This window comes from Nannospalax galili, unplaced genomic scaffold (assembly GCF_000622305.1).
Source record: "Nannospalax galili isolate Female #2095 unplaced genomic scaffold, S.galili_v1.0 scaffold1463, whole genome shotgun sequence".
NCBI lineage: Eukaryota > Metazoa > Chordata > Mammalia > Rodentia > Spalacidae > Nannospalax > Nannospalax galili.
Genome location: NW_008349596.1, coordinates 1,459,885 through 1,477,616, shown reverse-complemented (window position 1 = coordinate 1,477,616; position 17,732 = coordinate 1,459,885). Strand labels below are relative to the sequence as shown.

Sequence of the window (17,732 nt, the reverse complement as noted above, 5' to 3'; positions counted from 1 at the left end):
AATCATCTTTATACCCTCATCCCCACCTGCACCCTCCCATAGCCCCCCACTGGAACCCATATACTTTGTCATCCCAGTTAAGGCCCAATGTGTCAAGTCAGTGTTTCCAGACATTCCCCAGTGCCAGTCCATCCACTGAGGTTTAGTCAGCCTATCCAAAGTGCCTTGTTTTAGGAAGATCAGCTCTTCCTCACCTAACATTAATCAGCTGCCAATGTTTCTTCAGCTAAGATTGGGGTCTGCTGTTCATTTCCCCAGCTCTCTGCTGGGTTTTTGTTTGCCTGAGTTTACATGTGACTTGTGCATGCTGACACCATTGTCATAGAATCATATGAGCAGGGTCCCAGGAGCTTGTAGGACTCTTTTTCCATATGGTCCTCCACCTCCCCCCTGGCTCTTACAATCTTTCTGCCCCTCTTCTGTGATGGTCCCTGAGCCCTGGGTGGGTGAAGTTTAATATAGGAGGCCTGTCCAAGGACCAGCATTCTGCAGACTCTTAATCTCTAGGCTTTGGCCATTTGTGACCTTTTGTGTTCCTGGCCCTCTGTTGCATGAGGGAGCTTCATTAATGAGAAATGAGAGATTCATTAGTGTCCTCCTCTTTACCCCTGTTCTATGTTCTGTGAGCCTTAGGTGTAGACATTGCATTGTAGATGTGTCACTTAGGCCTGGGCAATACATAGACAATATCTATGTATGACCAGTTGTAGTACTTGGTAATAGTCTCTGACTGGTACAAAACAAGCTTCTTTGATGAGAGGTGACTGGGATATTTGTCTGTAAATATGAGGTTACATAATTTGCACATAGTAAGAAATTACATTAGTCTAGAGATGTGACAGTCTTGGGATTTTCTCTAAGATCTATGACCACTCCAGCCATGTGTATTTGGCTATGTTTACAGTACCAACTTGAGTTTCCTCCCATTGAGTGGACTTTTAGTCCAATTAGGTAGCTGTTGATTGCCTCCAAGATAAAAGTGCCACTACTGCACCAATGACCTATGCTGTGCTGGCGGTTGATGTGGTTATGTGGTCTTGAAGCTGGTGTTGGATCATCCATTGATGTTTTCCCTTGGCACCTTCACAGTGCTCTCCAAAACTATAAGAGCTAGGCTTTGGGGAAAGTGGTTTCAGGTCAATCCAGCTCTATTGCTCCAAATCCTGTGTCCAAAGAATGTTCTGTCTTCAGCAATAGGGTCTTACCTTCAAGTTCTGGGAGGTCATCAAGGGCTGTGGCAAAAACCTGAGTAATTTTGGGAGTCTCTTGGACCACCCTGGCCAAGAACTCAAAGGAAGGTTTCTCCTGTCTGGCCCTATTCTTGTTATGTAGCCTTTAGCTATACACATGGGCTCGTGTAGAGATACTGTATGTGTAATTTGTCATTAAGTTGTTGGACTAATATGACTCCCTCTGGTTTTTTAAAACTATCTAGGCATTATTTATCTCTGCTCTCTCTCTCCCTGTCTAACCCATTCACTATGGTTTCCCCATTTAAAATGTCCCCATTTTCCCCATTTCTCCTTGATATTATCAGCTATTACCAGCTGTTCAGACATATTTTGACATAGTGTACACTCTCTTGAGCTTCTTCTTTTCCTTTATCCCCAAGGTTCCTTGTATAACCCTCCCTGCCCCCTCCCATTTAAGTAGCCCCATTTTTATCCATTTCTCCCTTAGTAACACCTGTCTCCTACTGTTCTTTCTCAGGTTGATTGTTTTTGAGACAAGGGCTTGCTCTATAGCCTAGGTTGACCTCAAACTTGAGATTCTCCTGCCAGAACACCTAGAGTGTACAACCACACCCAGTTTGAGTCTCTTAGTCCAAATGCATTACCCCATCTCCTCCCTTATCTGCCCTGCCCCCACCTCGGACTGGAGATTGGACCCCAGGGCCTCATACATGCTAGGCAAATGCTCTATTGCTGAGATACATCCCCAGCCCTTTCTACTTTATTTGGAGACAGGGTCTCACTAACTTGCCCAGGACAATCTTGAATTTACACCATAGCTTAGATGCACCCTGACCTTGCTATCCTGCTGCCTCACTGCCTGAGTAGCTGTGAAGGCAGGCCTGTGCCATCAGGCCCAGCTTGACCTAACTTTGAAAGGTCGTTAAACCCAGCTGGTTTAGGCAAGAGTAGGGAGTGGGTCCAGTTTATTCTAGCTGTTTCTAGTCTGTTTCTCTTTCCTCATGCCCCTGAAATCTCAGCACGGCTGAGATGAGCTTGAGGGTGTATTGTCCTCTGTCCTAGAATGTCAAACCCATTATACATCCACCTCCAAAGTAGATTCTGTGATGGCCAAAGTCTGCTCTGACCCCTGTCCCCGAAGGACTGGCCAGTCCCTGTGCCCAGATGGTCAGAGGTATCTTCCTTGTAAGTCTAAGCATCCTTGTCATAGTCATCAGAGAGAGGCATTTGGGGCCATAAACCAGGATGAACACAAAATAACAGAACCCTACTATATGAGGTCTCTGTCCCTTCAGATGCCACCAAATCACCTCACTTGTCACAGGCTGCTTCCTGTGTGCCTAACTGGGGTGGGACACTTCAGTTGCTTTGCAAAATCTAATTGAAAATTTGTTTTCTGGATTCCTTGTCATAGCCATCCTTAAATCAGTTGTTGTTTTAATTTGCCAAAAAATAAAAAAAAAACCTTTCCTTCTGGGTCATAATTAAAGTGAGGTTGATTTGTGTGTGTGTATGTATGTGTGTGTGTGTGTGTGTGTGTGTGTGCGTGTGTGTGTTTTTATCTACCTTTAGCAACAAATCAATGTGCAGCATAGTTGTATTAATTTAATTTGGGGGACTATTTTTAACTTTAAAGGGTTTTCTGGTTTCTTCCAGATCGCATCACCCCAGGGATGGCATGTCTTTGAGTCTTTGTTCTAGGCTTGGCTTTTATACCCCTCCACCCTAGGAGAAGCTTCCAGAATCCACAATGAGAGTGTAATAATAATTATTCTCCTCCCCCCCCCTCCATTTTTAAATCCCTTGATGCTGGGTATTGAACCTTAGGACCTCGTGCATGCTGGGTAAGCACTCTACCAACAGCTATTTCGTTAGTCGAAAAGCAGATTCTTACAGAGTTGCCACCTTAGCTCTTCCCCTGCCTCAGATATCAGAGCTCAAAATGCTGAGCAAACATTGGCAGCGAGCTCAGCTCTCACAAGCTCTTCGGTCACACATTTTGACATAGTGTACACGCCCTGTAATAGTTTTGTGGTTTAAATATTTGTTAAATTCTTGCTACTTAGAAAAAAAATTTTTTTCCTTTAGCCAGGTGTGGTGGCTCATGCCTGTGATCCTAGAACTCAGGAGGCTGAGGCAGGAGGATTGTTTTAAGTTTGAGGCCAACTTAGACCTCAGAGTAAGAGAAGTCCTGTCTTGAAAAGAAAAACAGTTTTAAAAATCTCGCTCAAAGTTTGGTGGAAAATATTTTTTGGCTTCTTTAGGTTGGCGTTCTTGCTTGTTTCTGTAATGTTCTTGAGGTGCATTTTTTTGCTATTAGCCTGAAGGCTTCCCAGCATTCCCCAGTGTAATGACACAATGTGTGTGCAGAGTTACACCATGGTAGATATCTCCTGGCCGGTCAGTGACCCTGTTTAGCAGCTCAGCCATATTGAGCACAGCAAGAGCTCATCAGAACTTGATGACCCCCAGGGACATGTCAGTGTGTCTACAACTATTCAGTGAAATTTTACTGGGGACTTAGGACACGATGAAGATTGCCAAGAACAGGCAAGGAGCTAGCTGAGGGGTCATGTTCCTGTCATTTATGTTTCTGGTCATTTACAATCTGGGGAGATAAATATGATACGGGATCAATGGCTGATAAAGGACTAGAGATGAAGCTCGGTGGTAAAGTGCTTGCCTAACCTGCTCAGAGCCCTGGTTTGATTCCCCCACAAGAAAAAAAAAAAACAAAAACCTCAAAGAATTTAATTCTATATTAACCTCAGCAATGCAAGGTGACCTTTGTTTAACCCCTTACTTAGCTCTTCCTTCAGTTTTTGTATCTTTTCTTTAAGGTGTAATTCATATGCCTGTGTGTATATGTAGTTTATATGTTGGTGTTTATGCACCCATGTGTGGGCGTGCATGTGGAGGCCAGAGGTCAATATTGGGTGTTTTCCTCTACTGCTCTTCGGCTTACTTTTTTGGGACAGGTCTTCACTGAATCTAAAATTCACAAATTGCTAGGCTATCTGGCCATAAGCCCTAGGCATCCTCTCGTCTCCCCTCTCTGCCCCAGTGCTGAGGTTGGGCATGCATTGATACATCTGGCTTTTTATGTGGGTGCTGGGAATCTGTACTTAGATCTTCGTGCTTGTGAAGTGTTAGGATTCCTGATGCCCATGGTACACCATCATGGGTAGTTTTCCTTCTATTAGTCATGCAGGAGAGAGGAGAGGTATTGGTATTCCTCAGGTCTGTGATGCCCAGTGGTGGGTACCTCTCATTCTGTCCATTATGGGTCATGTGGGAGAGAGGAGAGGAGGCCCCTGATATACACCTTGCATTCGCCCATTATCACTCACATGTGACAGAGGCAGGGGCATCAGAATAGTCAGGGCTCATGGCACAGTCCTGGGAAAAAGTACTTCCACTTCCCCAAAAGCCGTTCTCCCCAGTGCCATCACCTCTTTGCTTTCTTCATGAACGGACACAGTCCTCTGTCTGGGAGGTACTGGAAAGCTGTCTCTACCTTCTCCCTTTGTTTCTGGCTCAGGCTCTCCACAGCGTGTCAACGGCAAGGTGAAGGGAAGGATCTTCGTGGGAAACAGCCAGGTCCCTGTGGTCTTTGAGAACACTGACCTGCACTCCTATGTGGTGATGAACCATGGACGCTCTTACACGGCCATCAGCACCATCCCCGAAACCGTTGGGTATTCTCTGCTTCCCCTGGCTCCCATCGGAGGCATCATTGGATGGATGTTTGCAGTGGAGCAGGACGGGTTCAAGAACGGGTTCAGCATCACTGGTAATTGAGTCCCTGGATTAAAATGAACAGGCCACAGTCACAGGGAGACCAGAGAATGAATAGGGTGGGAACTCTGTGTCTGTAGACACTGTCCTTAAGCATTCTGTCTGTGGGCAGAGGACCCTCCAGTTCTTCCCTGGAAATAAGTGACAAGATAACATTCACATACAGCATATTCATTAAAGGAGAACACCTAGAACTGTGTTTTGATGGAGAAGTAGTTCCTTGGTGGGGATTTAGGAGTCTCCATTTTGGGGACTGAGGAGATGGGTCCATTGGTAATGTTGCTTGCCTTTCAAGCATAAGGACCTGAGTCTATTTCCCTCACAGGAAGAGCCAGGCGTGGTAGTAGGCACTTGCAATCTCAGCACTAAGGAGGTAGAGGCAGGATCCTTGGGCCCACTGGCCGGCCAGTAAGCCCTGGGTCCTAGTGAGAGATGAAAGGTGAAAGGCTGGGCATGGTGGTGCACGCCTTTAATCCCAGCATGTGGGAGGGAGAGGGAGAGGGATTTCTGTGAGTTCTCTGAGTTCAAGGCCAGCCTGCTCTATATAATGAATTCCAGGCCAGCCTGGCTACATAGTGAGAATCTTTCCACAATACCCCCAAACCAAATACACACACACACAGAACTCAAGGTGAGCAGCTTTTAGGGAGCAATGTCTGAGACTGACACTAGCTACCACATGTACCAGTACATACACATACACCCTCATACCACAGTCATGCACGCACCTTACACATGGGTGTACCCACATGCAATCATGTACACACTCCTAAACACACCTGTTCACCCCACACACACACACAATCATGCATACACCTGCCCACACACATAGAAAAGTCTCCACAGCTGAACGAGGAGGGGGTCAGCTCCTTCCTGTATCCCATCCGTCTAAAAACATCATTTAACATCTCCATATCTGCTCAGGGAAAAGAACCTGCCACTTCTAGCTAGTAAGTCAAGCCATCGTCCTCTTGAGTCTTAGGAAACATGGAGGTTATTAGAGTCTGTGCCCTTTAAGAACTGAGTCTTTCATGAATATGTAGGTAGATCTTTGGGGGAGGGGAGGACGCTTGCTTGGTGTCTTGCGTCTCTTCCTGTGCTCTGTGGAGGTCAGCCCCACGCTGACCCGCTGAGCCCGCACGCCTCATCTCTAGTCCCTTCTGGTCCCTCTGCCTGTGTCCTGGGCTGGGTCCGTGGACACTGCCTCCTACTCCCTAGACCTGCTTTGTCCCTCTGACCCTTCTTCCTCCCAATTAGTCCTCTCTGCTTCCTGTCTCAATGCCCCATTACTGCCTCTTATTCTCTTCCCTTTAGGTTGTTTCCTTCCCCTGTAGTCCCCTTTCCACTTTACTCTAGTAAAATATACAATAATACATACATAAATTTAAATCTACAGTCTTCATAGGCGAGACCTTCTTATGTTTGTTACTCTGAGTCTGGCTTAGTTTGGGCAAAGAAATTCTTCATCTGCTCATCACTTTACGAGCCTAGGACCAGCTGGAAGGTGCAGTTGCCAGGCCGTAGAGTGACAGGCTCATCTTGCTTTCCAGGGGGAGAGTTCACTCGCCAGGCTGAGGTGACCTTCGTGGGGCATCCAGGCAAGCTGGTAATGAAGCAGCAGTTCAGCGGCATTGATGAACACGGACACCTGACCATCGACACAGAGCTGGACGGCCGTGTGCCGCAGATCCCCTTCGGCGCCTCAGTGCACATTGAGCCTTACACAGAACTGTACCACTACTCCAGCTCCGGTGAGTGGTGAACTTGTGAGCCCAGGGGGCAGCCCTCCAGGCTGTGTGATTCCACATACTGCCCCGACCTGGAGCAGTACCTGGGGCAGTCTCCCTGGGGTCTGCAAAGAAGGAACACAGGCTGTCCTTTTCTGTAACCCTTTCTCTGTAATTACAGGCATAGGAAACACTATGTTTGTAATATTGGGGAGAATTTAAAGCAAATAAAATAATCAGGTGTGTGAGCACATCTATCTTTCCCACTCTTGGGATACTGATGTAGAAGGACCATCACCAGCTCCAGACCAGCCTGAGCTAATAGCAGACCATTGCCTCATAAAAGAAAAACAAACAGGGGCTGGAGAGATGGCTCAGCGGTTAAGAGCACTGACTGCTCTTGCAGAGGACCCGGGTTCAATTCCCAGCACCCACACGGTGGCTACGAACTGTCCTTAACTCCAGTTCCAGGGGAGATCGAAGCCCTCTTCTGACCTCCGCGGCATTGCACGACATGGGTGCACTCACATACATGCAGGCAATACACTCATACACATAAAATAAGAATAATAAATTTTTTAAAAATTAAACAAAAAGAAAAAAACCAAAACCCACAAAATGGGATGTAGCTTGGTTGGTAGAATGTTTGCTTAGCAGGCATGAAGCTCTGGTTTCCATCCGTAATACAGCGTAAACCAAGAGTGTGGCACATACCTGTAATCCCAGAATTCAGGAGGTAGAGTCAGCAAGATCAGAAATTCAAAGTTACCATCAGTCACATAGGGAGTTTGAGGCCAGCCTGGGCTAGAACCCCTGTTCCAGAAACAAAACAAAACAGAAAATAAGCCTGGACGTGATTTTAAAATGTGTTTTCTTGCAACATTTTTGCTCCCTAATTTCTATTATCTGAATTTATTATTATTTATTATCTGTATTATCCCCACTATTATATAATTTAAGATAAATTATGTAATTTTATTATAATATATATTTGTAGTTAATTTTTTTGAATTTGTTGTATGTATATGAGTGTTTTGCCTGCATATATGTAAATGCACCTATGTCATGCAATGTCCGTGGAGGTCAGAAGAGGCTGCCAGATTCCTTGAAACTGGGGTACATATGGTTACTAGCTATCATGAGGGTGCTGGGATTTGAACCCAGGTCCTCTGCAAGAGCAGACAGTGGTCTTAACCGCTGAGCCCTCTCTCCAGCCCCCTATTTATAGTTTTTTAATATTTATTCTCCCATTTGGCATCTGGTTGTATCTTACAGAAAAGTTGAGAAAATCGTGAAGAACTTCCACCTGCCGCTCCCTCACTTGGCTGATGGCTAGCTGTTTGCCACCTGTACTGATAGAACATTTTTTTTTCTTGGCTGTTAGAAAGTGGTCCTTGTAGTTCATGTCCCCTCAGTGATTCAGACTTTTTTTCCCCTGAGAACAAAGACATTCTTTTATGTGACCACATCATAATTATCAAAAATTAGGGCTGTTTTCTCTTTTTTTTGGCTTTTGTTGAGACAGGGTCTTGCTCTGTAGCCCAGGCTAACCTCAAGCTGGACGCCATCCTCCTACCTCTGCCTCCCAAGTGCCACCATATCCAGCCTCTGGAATTTAGCATCAATATGATATTTTATAATCTTCGATGTTTCTTTTTCATTCAAATCAAATTGCAATTATCCAGTGTTGTTGTATCTTCACCCTTTCAGTTAATGTTCAGTCATGAATATTTGCCAGTGTTATTAAGTGGCTTTGAAAACCATTTTAAAGAAATCTGTCCCAATCTGTTGGGCGGCCATTACTTTCTCCTGCTCTCTAAAGTGTAACTTACCCTAGTTTTCGCCCCTCTCATGATGAATTGAAACAAACATCTATGTTATAAATCTTGGCCAAATTTCTTTTTTGTTGTTGCTGTTATTTGTTTGTTTGTGTGTACTGGTAGGGATTGAACTTGGCCTCACACATGCTGGGCAGACGCTCTGCTACTGAGCTACATCCAAAGCTCTTGGCCAAATTTCTGATTCCTTTGTAGTACTTGGAGTGGAACCCAGGGCCTTATGCATACTAGGCAGGTGTCCCATCACTGAACTCTATCCCAGAACCTTCCTTCCTTTCTTTCTTTCTTTCTCTTTCTCTTTCCTTTCTTTCTTTCTTTCTTTCTTTCTCTCTCTCTCTCTCTTTCTTTTTCTTTTTCTTTCTTTCTTTCCTTCCTTCCTTCCTTTCTTCCTTCCTCTCTCTACCTATCTTTTTCTTTTTCTTTCTATCATTCCTTCTTCTGGATTAAATTTTATTTTGTATTAGTATCTCATTAAGTTGCCTAGACTGACCTTGAACTCATTCTGTAGCCCAGGCATGCCTTAAACTTGCAGTCCTGCCTTGGCTTCCCAAGTAGCTAGAATGACAGGCCTATGCCATCAGGCCTGGCTTTCTGACTCGCTTCTGAGACTCAATTCCTAGAAACACAGGTTCCAAGTCAGACATTAGGAACTTTAAAAATGCTGCTGTCAAAGTGCCATCCAGGAAGGTATTGCCCATGGCCAGGGCTTCACAACTTGGTCTCGTTCTCCTCTTGGGGACTGGGAGCCCGTGGAAGGAAGGGACAACAGGGCTGTGGTCTTCCGCCCGCATCCAGATGGCCTGCTGGCAACCAGAACGTGAGGCTGGATGGGAGACAGTGCACACTGATCTTTTATTTGTCCTCTGGCTTCCATGCTTCTGTTATGAAGCAGATCGCAGCAGAACACGGAAATATAAAGGGTCTTTTATGCTTGGAAGAAAAAAAAAAGGAAGTGGAGGACTTTGTGGCCTGGGCCAATAGCAGCTCTTTTCTGACTGGGGAGGACTGTCTCTGCTTTTCTTTACTAAGATTTGCTCCTGGTAATTTTTCCAAATTGGCTGCTAAAAATTTCCATATTTCATTTTTTTTGATACAGAATTCTTACTCTAGGGTACTTGGGGAAAACCACTATTTATTGACTCCTAAATGAGAAATCCAATAGAAACCAATTTGAATGCTATTAATCATTAGGAAATGCCCAATAAAATGTGTGTCTATGGGAGTTGGAGAGATGGCTCAGCGGTTAAGAACACTGGTTGTTCTTGCAGAAGACCTGGTTCAAATCCCAGCACCCACATGGCAGCTAACAGTTGTCTGTAACTCCAGTCCCAGGGGATCCAACAGCCTCTCAGAAGGTCAGAACCTCCGCAGGCATTGCACGACACAGGTACACTTACCTACATGCAGGCAATACACTCATAGACATAAAATAAAAATAATAAAATTTTTTTTAAAGGTGTGTCTAAGCAATAGGATTAGTTTGCTTGATTCTAGGTAATTTACATGTATGACCATATCAGATTCTCACCCCAGCCCCTTTTGAAAGAGAAACTGAGGCAAAAGTATCTAGTGCCAGGCTGGTGATTCTGCCCTCAGTGGTGAGAGGAGATTTTCTTCACCTGAGCATCTGCTCTTCATGTCAGACCTCATCTGTAGCTCTGGGTGTCCTGGGAACTTAGAGAGAGCCACTTAATTTAAGTCAGCAAGGATTAATGTGAACACCACTGATGGTGGGGAACAGCCAGCAGCATGAATCCAAACACAGAGGACTCTCTTCCTTACGCTGCCCCTCAGACCTGTCATCTGGTTTCACTGTGGGCAGAGATTGCCTCAAAGCCTTTGCTGAAGCTCCTTGCATCTGTCTCCATCCATAGTGATCACCTCCTCCTCCACCCGGGAGTACACAGTGACAGAGCCCGGGCGGGATGGAGCTGCACCCTCACTTACCTACACTTACCAGTGGCGCCAGACCATCACCTTCCAAGAGTGTGTCCATGATGACTCCAGACCAGCCCTGCCCAGCACCCAGCAGCTCTCCGTGGACAGTGTGTTTGTCCTGTACAATCAAGAGGAGAGAATCTTACGCTACGCCCTCAGCAACTCCATTGGGCCTGTGAGGGGTAAGGTGGACAGGGCTCACACCAGTATCGTGTGTGTGTGTGTGTGTGTGTGTGTGTGTGTGTGTGTGTCTACACATGCCTCTCTGCACTCACATGTGTCAGAATCCTTGCTCTGGGCTTTGGGATTTTGGTCTCTTATTCTCAGTGTATAGAAGAAATGATACTGAGATAGCTTGGGAAAGAGAAAGAAAATGCCTGGTCATCTGTAGCTCTTGGCAAACATCTGCTTTCGTTCTTCTGACCAAAAGTCTATTCATGGGATTATCTGGGCTGTCTCTTCGTGAGCTCTTAGACAGAATGCTGCCTTGAGTTAACTCGTGGAATTGACCAGCCAAAGGCTACTGATGGCTCTGGCATGCCTTTTTTTTAAATTTTATTTTTTTAAAGGATCACATTAGTAATTGTACATATTTGTGTGATACAAGGTAATTAATTTCAATATATGTATCCAACATGTAGTGATTGGGTGATGGTGAACACTCAGACTCTTCTCTCTGAGCTGTTTTGACACGCACAAGTAGTTGTCAACCTTGGTTCCCATACTGTGATATAGGACATTAGATGTTCTCCCTCCGTCCAGTAGCACTTGGACCTGTTAACTGCCCTCTCTGCTTCTTCCCAGCACCCCCACCCTTCCCAGTCTCTGACTGCCATTATTCTTTCTATGTCTGTGAGGTCAACATTTTCAACTCCCACAAGTAAACAAGAATAAATACAGGCAGTATTTATCTTTCTGTGCTGATTTATTTCATCCATATTGTCCTAAACGAAAGAGTATTGTTTCCTTTTACATCTGAATGGTATTCTTCTGTCTATATATAATACTTTCCTTATCTAGTCATGGTAGGACTTTTTCCAACACTCTCATCCTGTACCTTGAAAGGTATTGTGTTCTTGGGACCTCAGAAAGTCTATATAAAACCTGGCCCAAAATCCAGGACAAGCCTGTTCCTGTGACTGCGCACCCCAGGGCTGCTGACATATCAGTGTCAGCCTCCTCATGGACACCATCTGTCCAGTTGGGCTCTGGGTCTCTTTTCTAGTTGTCTTTGGTTCCTCCTGTTTCCCAGGTCACTTCCCCAGCTGATGGTGTGTCTGCACGTCAGCTCTGTGGGTAGAAGCAGGTAGGCATGGTCCCTCCCCCTTTGACAACTGTGGCTCTGGGTTTCAGGAGTCAGCATGACAGTCCAGATGGTAGATATTTTGGTGTTATCCAGGCATAAACATCTCAGTTCTGCCATGAGTGTTGTAAATAAGACTATAAAACAGAAGGGACCAGAGGGGTGGAGTCTGATGGTCCCACACTAATGTAGCATGGAAGGCCCTGATTCCCATTGCTCTGTTCACCTTTGACCACCCCTTCGTGATGGTGGCTCACTTCCTGTGGAAGGAGGGGAGCTGGAAGGTTCCTGAACACTGTCTCTGCCTTCACAGATGGCTCCCCTGATGCTCTTCAGAATCCATGCTACATTGGCACCCATGGGTGTGATACCAACGCTGCCTGTCGCCCGGGCTCTGGAACACAGTTCACCTGCGAGTGCTCCATTGGCTTCCAAGGAGATGGGCAGACCTGCTACGGTACAGCCTTGGGGTTTGATGCACAGTGGGCTGGGGACATCAGGCTGGGAGGAAGCACCCAGGCCTGTAAGCCATGAGGCTGGGGACATGTGACAAGGAGGAATGGGTCATGTCCAAAGACTCAAGGATTTAGCATGCCCGCCATGCACCTGCTGTCTCCTTGGAAACGTCAGTGCTAATGTGCTGTCTCTCAGCAGCAGAGCAAAATTCCTCTTTCTGTTTTTGCTTTTGAGACAGGGTCTACCTAAGAAGCCCAGGGTGGCCCCAAACTTGAGATCTTCCTGCCTCTGCCTTCTAAATTCTGGGATTACAGGTGTACACCACCATGCCTGGCCAGTGGGACAAAATTCCCAAGGCTCGGCTCCACTGCAGATGTGAGGTATTCAGGTTTAAAGAGAAGCAGAAGTCCTAGCTCCTGCTGAGGCCGTTGGTCATGCACTTAGCTGTGATTTACACAGGATCTCCTCACTTTGGTGCCTTGCCAACAGCAGGCTTCTCCGACAGTAATCAAAGAGATTATTTTTTATTAATTTTTTTCTTACTTTCTTATTATTTTTTATGCGTATGAGTATGCAGTGCCCAGAAAGGTCAGAAGGGCATTGGATTCCCTAGAACTGGAGTTAAAGATGGTTGTTAGCTGCCATGTGGATGCTAGGATTTGAACCTGGGTCCTCTGCAAGAGCAGCCAGTGCTCTTAACCACTGAACCATCTCCCCAGCACCCCAAAAAGAGATTCATTCTTGTTTATTTTGTTGTTATTTTATTTTTAAACTATCTTTAATTGTAAAATATACATAACGTAAAATGTACCATTTTAGCTTTTTCTTTGGTGAGGTATTGGAGATCGAGCCCAAGATTTTGCATATGCTAAGGCAAGCATTCTACTGCCAGACTACAGGCTTCAGCCTTTGATTTTCCCTTTCTTTTATTATTATTATATTTACTCTGTGTGTGTGTGTGTGTGTGTGTGTCTATGATGTGTGTGTGTGAGGACACACATGCCCTCACAGGTATGTGGAGGTCAGAGGACAATTGTCTCTTTCTACCTTGGGTGAGCAGGGTCTCTTTCTGTTGCTGTGCTGTGTACTCCAGACCAGGTGTGTGAACCCTCAGGCATTCTCTGGTTTCTCTTCACCTCCGACCTTGCCAAAGGAGCACTGGGATCAGAGATGTGAACCACTGCATCCATCTTTTTTTTGTGTGGGTCCAGGGATTGAACTCGGGCTGTCAGGCTTGGCCTGTAAGTGCTTTTACCCACAGAGCCATCTTGTTGGTCCTTTTCTTTCTTCTTTTGAAAGGAAGGTCTTGCTATGTAGCTCAGACTGGCCTTGAACTCATGATCCTTCTATCACTGCCTCCTGAGTGCTGAAATTACAGGTGTGTACCAGCACACCCAGCAACAGGTTTATTTTTTGTATTTATTTACTTTTGGTTTTTGAGACAGTCTCATGTGCCCCAGGCCAGCCTTGAACGCCCCATATAGCCAAAGCTGGTTTTAACTCTTGACCCTCCTGCTCCTGTGTCCTGAGTGCTGGGTCGACAGGCAATCAATGCTATTTTTAACTCGTTTTAGCTGTGGCATTCAGTGTTCTTAAAAACATTCATAGCCCGGCGTGGTGGCACACACCTTTAGTCCCAGCACTCGGGAGGCAGAGGCAGGCGGATCTCTGTGCGTTTGAGGCCAGCCTGGTCTACATAGTGAGTTCCAGGACAGCTGGGGCTTTAGAGAGCCCCTTTCTCAAAAAAAAAAAAAAAAAAAAAAAAATTCATATTGTGAAACTGCTACCACTGTTCTTTGCTAGGTCTCTTCTTCATCTTGTCCAACCCTGTGCCCATTAAAACCACAGCTCCCACCCAGTTCCCCACCCACCCTGCAACCCCTGCCCCATTTCCCTCTGCTCTAGTTTGGTTTCTGTTGCTAGGATGAAATACTGTTCAAAGGAAAATCAGGGATCTTCTCTATCGGCCGTCCTGTGGACATGCCTAGGAAGCATTGTCTTAATTGTTGAGTGATGTGGGAAGACCCAGCCCACTGTGGGTGGTGCCACCCCTAGGAAGCATTGTCTTAATTGTTGAGTGATGTGGGAAGACCCAGCCCACTGTAGGTGGTGCCACCCCTAGGCAGGTGGACCTGGGTTGAATAAGAAAGCAGGCTGAGCAGGGGCCAGAGGAGCAGCAGCGTTCCTCCGTGGTCTCTGCTTCAGTTCCTGCCTCCAGGGTCCTGTTTGAGCTCCTGCTCTAGCTTCACTAGGTGAAGGACTGGACTGTGAACCAAATAAACCCTTTCCTCCCCAAGTTGGCTTTAGTCACAGAGTTTGTCACGGCAATGGAAAGCAAACTAGGACACCTACACTTTGTGTCTTTACGAATCTGATGATCTAGAACCCTTGGATCACACAGCTTGCGTCACAGCACGTTTACTGTCCCAGTCTCAAGATACATCCACTCCACAGCGTGTGTCAGAGTGCCTTTTTCCTTTGACAGTTGACTACTATTCCATTGTGTCACCTACCATGCTTTCCTTATGCATCCATGCAAGTGAAGGGAGTGCTTCCTTCCAGAAGCCATGGCCAGCCATGCTTTATGGTCCCTTCCGAGCGGACATGTGGTTGTCCCCACCTTTTGGCTACTGCAGACCCATTTCTGTTGTGAAGTCCCTAATTTCAGTTCTTGGGGGAGCAGGCTGGGTCATGCTGCAGTTCTGTGTCTCGTCCCGAGGCACCTCCATATCGTGTTCTGTAGCAGCAATGCTTTTTTTACGTTCCCACCTACAGTGCACAGGAGTCCCAACTTCTCTATGACTTAGTGTATGGCGGGGGAGGCATGCATTTGTGTGTGCATGTGGAGGCCAGAGGATGCTTCAGATGCCCTCAAGAACTCCATCTGCCTCCTTTGAAAAGGGGTCCCTCACTGACCTGGAACTCACCAGTTATGCTTCCCAAGCCCCAGGGATCCTCCTGTCCACCTTCCCAATGCCAGAATTACAAGCATATGCCTCCACACATGGCTTCTCATGTGGGTTCTAAGGGCGGAACTCAGGTGCCCAAGCTTGCATGGCAAGCACATAACTGACTGACCTAGCTCCCCAACCCCAATTCCTCCATGACCTTGACAACTCACGCACACTATTTCCTGTTGTTTTATTTCCAGCTGGCCTGGAACTCACTATGTAGACCAGGGTGACCTTGAACTCACAGAGATCCCCCTGCCTCTGCTTCCCAAGTGCTGGGATAAAAGGCATGCACCACCACACCAGGTTGTTTTGTTTTCTTTAATAGTGGCCATTGTAACTCATTAACACTGAGCCAGTGACAGTAAAGTGACTAAAGTGAGCCACTGAGTGATTCTGTCTTTTAATCAAGCACACTGCCTTCTGACTTTATTTTATTATTTATAATTTAACTCAAAGATGTTCGTGTGTAGACAGCTTGATATTTGTCTGTTACTAAATGTTAATCCGTTACTGAAGAGCAGTGAGTCAGACCCCTGAGCTCCTTAAGTCTTTACTGAGGCACTCACTAATGAGAAGGAATGTCAGCACAGTTGGGTCGTCATCCCTGGTAGGGATGCTCACACACGTCTGCCTAGCACGATAGGAACTCCCTCCATCTGTGCTTGACTGGGGAGCAAGTCCTGGCAAGCCCAACAACTTTGGGATTTGGGAGTAGGTGTTAGGCCTGGAACTCCACCCTGCTAATGAGTGACAAGTCTGGTGTGCAGATCCTGACGTTGGACATGGGGTGTTTGCTTCCGAGTGAGCCTTCCCGGCTGGGTGTTTGCCCATGGGGGTGCCTGAAACATTCGTGAGCAGGGACTTGTGCTTGCAGTAATTTGGGCAGCTTGGGGATGAGTTATGTAGGTGGTAGCATTCCATCTGGCACTCACCTACCTCGTCACAGACATGGTGGAGGGGACGCAATGCCTATTAGCCTGTGATTGTCAGTGGCCCAGTCCTTCCCTAAAGAACACAACAGTTGTGATGGGCGCATTGACTCAGGACACTTCCAAACAGCACAGTGCTACGTGCTTGTGAGCAGAGCCCTCCCAGGCTGTGAAGATGACTGTGGGGGCACCATGTGAGGGATGGAGCTCCTTCATGACCACATGTTCTTAGTCCACACAGTGTCAGCAGCCAGCTCATATCTACTGAAGCCTGGTTTCATGGTTACTTTTGCCATTGCTGTGGCAAAATACCTGACAAAGGCAATTAAGGAAAGAGGGTCTATTTGAGCTCGCAGTTTGAGGGTATGGTCCATCATGGCAGGGAAGGTTTTGGGGGGCAGGAGCATGAGGCAGCTGGTCACATTATATCTACAGTCAGGAAGCAGAGAGACACAGTGCTAGTGCTCAGCTCGCTTCTCTGTATTCAGTCTAGGCCCCTGGCCTTTGGGATGATGCTGTCTGCAATTAGAGAGGGTCCTCCCATCTCAGTTAATCTAATCTAGAAAGTCCTTCACAGACATGGCTAGAAGTTTGTCTCCAAGGTGACTCTAGATCCCGTCAAGTTGGCAAACATCACAAGTGGGGATGTCCCCGTCTGCTGCTCACAGCACTCTTCTGGCTGGCACTGCTCTCAATGCCTGAGCCCATCACAGTGCTCACTTCAGAAGGAACAGTCCCCCCCAACTACCATGCTTAATGTGTCTGCTGTGCTGTGGAAGTCTTGCACAAGAAGACAGGTGGCTATGTGTGTGCTTGCTGTTGCCCTGGAATGTTCTGTTTGGTGGAATGTGGAGAAGTTCCGAGTCAGGCTGTTTTTTGTTCTAAGTCACTAGACCAGGCCTGTGCGCAAATGCAGCTGGACACAAGGCTTTTGATAGGAAATTGCATTACACAGCTGGTTCCATGTGTTGTTTTAACCTGGGGATGTGCCTGACAGGCGCTGGGGTGAGTCTCTGCAGTTCAGGCATGTGGTGGGATACAGTGATATGTAGAGAGACTGGTTTGGACTGCTAATCTCCCAGCAAGCTTCCCAGGGAATCTGGAGATTTTAGGGGAACCACAGAGCTCACTGATTCACTTGGGGTGTGTGGCATGATGGTACCCACTTAGTCCTCAATTTAGGATCCATAGCAACAGTGCTGGTTAATAACTCAGTGAGGAACTTTTGAGTTTCTAGAAAGCATATCATAAGTCAATAATTAGACTCTTCTCCTCAAAGGGCCTGACCTTTTTATTAAAAAGACAAACTGCAAAGACTTAGAGTCACTGAAAATATGTGAAAATAGGCACTGTAAAAAAAGAATCCAGGACTGGCAAGATGGCTCAGGAGGTAAAAGTACTTGCTGTACATGTTGATACCCCGAGTTCAACCTCTAGAACCCACGTGAAAAGTTGGATGCAGTGGTGGGCATCTGTAGTCCTGGCATCCCACAGCAAGATGGGAGACACGGTCGGGATGATTACCCAGAAGCCTGAGGCCCAGCTAGTCTGGCGTACAGAGAACAGCAGAAACAAGAGAACCCTGCTGAGCAAGAC

At 46.4% G+C, this 17,732-nt stretch overlaps 1 protein-coding gene across 1 annotated transcript in view; it reads left to right on the top strand.

The window, feature by feature from the left end:
* Positions 1-17,732, top strand: part of Nid1 (nidogen 1) — a 90,291-nt gene that overhangs the window by 36,835 nt on the left and 35,724 nt on the right. Inside the window, exons 6-9 of the mRNA XM_008847037.2 lie at positions 4,735-4,986; positions 6,542-6,742; positions 10,431-10,676; positions 12,111-12,254. Of these exons, the coding sequence (XP_008845259.1) occupies positions 4,735-4,986; positions 6,542-6,742; positions 10,431-10,676; positions 12,111-12,254 (843 nt within the window). The remainder of the gene's footprint in view (positions 1-4,734; positions 4,987-6,541; positions 6,743-10,430; positions 10,677-12,110; positions 12,255-17,732) is intronic.